Below are 6,786 nucleotides of genomic sequence, written 5' to 3' on the forward strand. Positions count from 1 at the left end.
CTGACCTGATGTCAACTTTCATTTATTCTCCGGTCTCAGTTTCCCATGTGCTGTGATTACAGAAATGCACCCCTATAGCTTGCTTTCCTTTTTTTGTTTTCTTTGATCTTTACATTATTTGCATTTTCTGTTTCTTATATAAGAGGAATCATGAATTCAAGGATATGTGTCCACAGACATGCAGGCCTGTGTGGAGATTGGGGAGCCACAGTATCGCTATGGAGTTGAGAGCTAGGTAAAGTCTGTACATATGGGTCAAAAAGACAAGTGATTGAAGCACTTCACAGGCACAAAGCACATTATTGGTCAGGGCAGAGGGGAATTTCCCCTTCCCCTTGCTCGCAAGCATGAGGACCTAAGTTCGATGACTGGTATCCCACAAAAAATAAAAGATAATTACATTAGAAAGAAAAAGGAGACCTGAACAGAGCCAAGTGAGGAGGGACAGAAACGGTGGTTCCCAGGGTTTTCCTCTGCAGTGAGCAAAACCGTGTTGGGGCTGCAGCCACCTTGGAGGCCCCTCTTCTCTGCCTCAGGAGAACAAGCAGGAGAAGGATTCAGACGTCACAGGCCTTGACAGGCATCAGAAGTAACTTTCTCTGCCTTGAGAGGTGGACAGGGAGAACAGAACACCCCCATTTTTTCAGACCTTCAGGATGTGACAGCCAGTTCTCTCCAGACAGACAATAAGACCCACTAATAGTTAGGTCAGAGGCTAAAGAAGGACAACTGTGACACAAAAAATTGAAATAAGCAATTGAGGACAATGCCCCAGCGCCTAGCTTCCTGCAGAGCAAATGCAGGTGGGAAATTCTCAGTGGAGACAGGGAGCAGGAAGCCCGGCTGGTGGTGAGCACATGCAGCCCAGGGCAGGGACACAGCAAAAGCAAAAAGGTTTCACTCAGAACATAGGTGCTTTGCACACTGCTGCAGGCAGAGCGGTCAGGAGCAGGAGGATTTGCGGGAGGAGGAGTCAGAGGCTGGGAGCTGGGCTGTAGGAGGTGTGCAAGGCTGGGCATGGGCAGCTCACTGTCTGTGTGAAGACCTTGACGCCCCAAACGCTTCACTCTGCGGGGAGGCATCCCGAGTAAGCAGCGCAGCGCAGAGCCGTCAGGCATCCAACCATCTGGGATAAAGGCTGGGAATAAGGCTCTGGGGCCCAACGTGAGGCCCTACACACAGAGCAGGCAGACGCTGTGTTTTCCCATCACCCTCCTTCCCAAGAGCAGGGGAGACTGAGGGGCAGGTTCGGTGCATCGACCCCTGGCAAACCTGGCAGAGGACTGATGTCACCACGCAGGCGGGGACGTAAGCCTCCAGGCTTTCGGAGATGGCTTCTCCCACTGGGACAGAGGCTCAGCAGGACATTGGGAAAAAGGCAGAGTGAGTTTCATGTTTCTCCTCTTAAATACTCCACACACATTCTCTAGAGGAAATACTGGTCTCCAGTATAGATGCCCTGCAAGGAGGAACATATCCTGAGTGTCGCTTTGTAAAAGTGCAAGCCATCCTGTCTGCACCGATAGTGTCTTAGCTAGTCTGGTTAGGTTCTCCCACTGCCTGGGTGTTTCACACGGCTCTCTAACACTCTAACACACACGTATCTGTTAATTCTTTCATTGGAAGAATTTTTCTCCCCATAGTTTTCTCCCTTTTCATCTATATCCCCCTCCTTTCACTTCCTTCTTCCTCCTCTCCCTCCCACGTCTTGAGTATCGCCTCTCGCCCTCTTTTATTCTTATACACAAATATTCTCATGAAGGCCCCCCTGCCCAGCCTCTCCCCGCTTATCCCACCTCCCTTCCTGATCCTAAATTAGCAGGAAACATGGAGAATTCTTGAGCCAAATGATCAATCATGTGTTGTTGTAGGATTTATTCTTTGGATATTGACATTACTAATGATTCTTCTGTCTTCATAAAACTGTGGTAAGAACTCAACCTCGCATAAAAGTTCAGTAACAAGACCCTACCCCTAACCTGAAAACTAGCCCTTCATAAAGTATTTCAACTTTACTGTTGTATTTTAATTTCTTGTTCTTCAAGACATTTTTTTATGATTATATATAAGCAAGCAAGCAGGTATATTCTCACTGCTCATTCCAAAATTTCTGTTAGTATCCAGGCTGGTTATGTCTTTCAGCTTAACTTTCTTTTAGAAAATATAAAAAACAAGAACACTATAGTAATAACATGTTTTATGAATACGACCTGTAGGTGAAGACAGTCACACGGACAAGCCAGAATGGAGACTCTGCCCCATCCCTGTGCAGTCTGAGGTTGTGAGAACTTCAACCCTTCAGCTGGAAGGGCTCAGCTCTCTCAGTGAAGACTGGGGAACCGTCCACTGGGTAATACACGGACGTGGTGTTTAATAAGAGGCTGACACAGCAGGGTGTGGCAGGATATATTTAGTCATAGAATTGGAATAAGATACATGCATGGTGTTATAATAATTATGCATACCTAAAAGTACATTCCAAATTAATTTTTTCTCACAAAAGGGAATGAGCCACAGGAAATTACTATTACATAAACAAAATGCTAACAGGTCTTGTATTGATTAATTTTCTGCTTTAAATTTCAAAGTTTTGTGCTCGCTTTGGCAGCACATATACTAGATTTCAATGTTTGCTATTTTTCTAGTATGCACTATGTGTATGTCTATGGCCAAATCACACATTTAAGCATTAAACATTTCCAAGCGAAAGTTCTATTGTTTCATCCTTCAAGGTGCCATTGGTAAGATAAGTATGACTCAGGAAACTTCTTCAATTTTCTAGGCAAAAGTTCTCCTGATTAGTCACTTGAATGTAAACATTATTCCCGCAAGTTTATATATCTGTGTGTGAATTTGAAAAGTAAATAAATGATGGTCAGAAAAAACTTGGGAGTATCACAAGAGCAAATGAAATGTTTATGTTTCAAATGTGAGATTTCTAAGGGAAAAGACAAAATCTTGTGTTGATTAAATCCTTGAACTTTTGTCCTTGGAATCTGGCCAAGAAATCTTCCATGGAAATTGCTCCCTGAGGATGACCAAATGCTGCAGCACTCTGAATGCACATTATATGAGGCGCCGTGGAACTACCACACTCAGAGGAATGGCATACAATGGTTTGTTTCCATTTGCAGTTCTGTTCTCGGATTCTTTTCGGACAAAACTTCCTGGTGAAGTTTTTCTTTGATCAAGACTTGAACAAAATTTCTGGGACAGCATAGCTTTCCTCAGAATAAAAAAATGAAAGCTGAATAACATAAAGTACCTCTAGAAAAACAAATAGGTTACAGTAACTTTCAGCTCAACTATATAGTTTTCAGATTTTATTTCTCTGAATATTTTGAGGTTACCAAATTCATAAACAGATAACCTAGCAAGATCATTTTTCCAGCAATTTCGGTGCACAGTAAGTATCTTTCTGAGAACTGGAGGGGATTATACTAGGTAAAATAAAAGGGATTTTATCAAAAAAATGTCCACACATATCATCTGTATTCCAACCGAAAGTAATGTTATGATTTGCAACAGAAGGAATACAGAGTAGGTTAAAACAAAGTATTCAAGCAATGTATATATTCTGAAAGTACAATTTTTTGAAGAAGTTTGATTTTGAATATGTCACTTTAAAAATACATTGTTACCTGAGCAAAAGGTCCATCCTGCCTCTTGGTACCTTAAAAAAAAGGTGAGGAAATGTTATTTTGGGGTAAAGAAAAGGGTTTATTTTCTTCATAATCTGTCTCCCCGGGTTCACCACTACAAGGTCTTTCATGTCCAAGGGCTGACAAGCTCACTTCCTTGGTTGTACAGATTCAACCAGACTTTAATCTCCTGGGGTCACATTTGAACATTCTTTTCAGAGAGACATGATGTTTCTCAGGCAGAGCAGGAATGCACTGTGCAGTTATTTCACTGGAGGACAGAAAGCGTATTCCCACTCACCCAGGACAAGTTGGAGAAGCAGCCAGTTTATAAAAACAAGTTTTAAAATTCATTTTTAGGCTAGTGTGCTGGCACATGCCTGCAATTATAGCACTCTGGAGGCTGAGGCAAGAGGATAGCTACAAGTTCAAGGACTTCCTGGGCTACATAGTGAGTTCAAGCCATCTGGGAATAAACAGAAAAACCTTGTCTCAAAAAGACAAAAAATAAAATTCAATTTTTCCCTCAGTTACCATATCTTCAGAAATTTAATACTAATATGACTCACCTAAGTCCCGAGAGAGAGTAACTGGTATGTCACTGAAAACAAAGGATATTGAGTAATACACAAACAATGGTTTTTATCATAGTCAATTATACGTCCTCTTTCAGGATTGTTAAAACAAATTCTGATCAGGAACACAGTATCGCAAGTCTGCTCTCTATAATCAAGATATCAAGGTAGAGTCAATATATAACTGCCATTTAACGAGAGTAACATCTGTGCCCTTCTGCTGAAGTCAAGTGTGTGGATAAGAGTCCTCATGGTATAATATTTTCTGGACAATTGAATGTGTTAATAATGAAAAGGATTAAGAATAGTAATTCATTTCAAGCTGAAAATAGGATGTAACCCTTTCATGTACTAGAAACAAATGTCATTTTATACCCATACATATGCATGGAAATGATATTTTTTCATTCTTCTTCACAATTGTTTCATCAAGTTCTGGGTGCACTAATTAGGAAAAATATTGAGGCATTCATATAAACTCAAATGTTTTTGGTGATAGGAAAATTTTAAAACTGATTACTCAATAGACAAGTTCAACAGACACCATGGGAAGAAGGAACTCCACCGATGTGCCTGACTTCATCCTCCAGGGGCTGGCGGACTCTGCAGAGGCACAGCTGCTCCTCTTCCTGCTCTTCCTCCTCATCTACCTGGTCACGGTACTGGGGAACGCAGGGATGATGCTGCTCATTCGCCTGGATGCCCAGCTGCACACCCCCATGTACTTTTTCCTCACCCACCTGTCCTTTCTCGACCTCAACTACTCAAGTGTCATCACCCCTAAAACCTTACAGACCTTACTGAATTCTTCCAAGAGCATCTCATTCCTGGGCTGCTTCACCCAAATGTTCTTTTTTATAGTCTTTGGTGCTGCTGAATGCCTACTTCTCTCCTCCATGGCCATTGACCGCTATGTAGCCATCTGCAGCCCTCTACGCTACCCAGTCATTATGTCTGCAAGACTGTGCCGTGTCCTGCTGGCTGGCTCCTATGCTACTAGCTTTGTGGATTCCACTGTTAATGTGGTTTTCATGAGCAGACTGCAGTTCTGCAACTCTAAAATCATCCATCACTTTTTCTGTGACACATCCCCAATTTTAGCCCTGTCCTGCAGTGACACACACGACGTTCAACTCATCATATTCATTTCTGCGGGATCCATCTTAGTGCTGTCCCTCGTCACCATATCTGGGTCCTATGTGTCCATTCTCTCCACTATCTTGAAGATCAATTCCACGGCAGGAAAGCAAAGAGCCTTCTCGACCTGTGCCTCTCACCTCCTGGGAGTCACCATCTTTTACAGCACCATGATCTTTACTTACTTAAAACCAAGGGAGTCCTACTCCTTGGGAAAGGATCAGGTGGCCTCTGTGTTTTACACGATCGTGATCCCCATGCTGAATCCTCTCATCTACAGCCTCAGAAACAAAGAGGTGAAACATGCTGTCCTTAGAGTCCTGCAGAGGAGAGAGGGCTCCAGATAATTAAAATACTTGTGTTGCTAGGCAGTTACAATTGTCCACTTGCCTTTTTCTCTTCTTCTTCTGGGAAACTCTTTGGTCCCATCTGAAAATAATTCAGTCTTGTTTTCTATTCCCCTCTCCAGCTGCCTTTCACTCATCATACCTAGTCTTGGACATTTTGAGGCGCAAGTTCTATCAAGTTCATACAGGAATTTTGAGTCATGAATGAAGTGCGAAATTGAAGATGGAAAATACCTGTCATTATAAAGAAAGCTTTTTGTGCAAAGTGAGAAAACTTTCGTAATTTTTAAATTACATCAATATGATATTTCCACATCCTCAAATTTTGTAGAATTCTGTAATGACAAAGCACTTCATGTTCACATGCCATTCTGTTTATAGTGATTATGAGCAGCAAGGTTTGGTGCCCTGGTTTTCAAATCAAGACTACAGCATTTAGATTCTAGATCTGGCGCTTCTCTCAGGTTCATCCACACTAACTCCGTGAGATAATAGAGTTCAGCAGGGCTGGGGATTTAGCTCAGCGGCAAAAGCACCTGCCTGGCAAGCGGAAGGTCGTGAGTTCGGTTCCCGGTACCGGAGAAAAACCAAAAATAATAATAATAATAATAATAATAATAATAGGGTTCAGCGATCCCATGTGCATGCAATAGGAACTTCCATGTCCTCTGACCGGATCAGGGATATAAAACTTTTAGGACAATACAATAAATGCTGCCCATTGTCACCGGCAGACTTGGATTCCAGTAATATTTCAATATAATATATTCTACGTATTTCTGAATAGTATTTATTTTTACAAACCTCTTTTTAATTTAATTTATAAACAAACAGCTAAAAAAGAAAGCAGCAGTTCTTATTGCTGACAATTTTGTGCATGCTTTTCTAGATGAGTGGTTATGAATATATATTGATGCATATTTAACATAATTCCTATAATTCCTTATATAATCTTTAGTGCATTGTTTTTCCACTTTGTGGTTTAATATCTAACAATCTCAGTGTAACTAAAACCTGTAAGACTAACATGTATTCCACATATGAGCAAAATTAAAAGTCTAATTATATAGAACTCTGAAGTTGAAA

General features: G+C 41.4%; 1 protein-coding gene across 1 annotated transcript; it reads left to right on the forward strand.

Annotated features, from left to right (window-relative positions):
* Window positions 1–4,761: 4,761 nt before the first annotated feature.
* LOC102014473 (olfactory receptor 8H1-like) lies at window positions 4,762–5,700 on the forward strand. Its single transcript, XM_013506423.1, has one exon. It carries the CDS (start codon window positions 4,762–4,764, stop codon window positions 5,698–5,700), a length of 939 nt encoding a protein of 312 aa, XP_013361877.1.
* Window positions 5,701–6,786: the final 1,086 nt, after the last annotated feature.

This window comes from Chinchilla lanigera, unplaced genomic scaffold (genome assembly GCF_000276665.1).
Source record: "Chinchilla lanigera isolate Chin_1 unplaced genomic scaffold, ChiLan1.0 scaffold00110, whole genome shotgun sequence".
NCBI lineage: Eukaryota > Metazoa > Chordata > Mammalia > Rodentia > Chinchillidae > Chinchilla > Chinchilla lanigera.

Coding starts and splice junctions, on each gene's coding strand:
- LOC102014473 (XM_013506423.1), top strand. CDS start 4,762: ATGGGAAGAAGGAACTCCACCGATGTGCCTGACTTCATCCTCCAGGGG.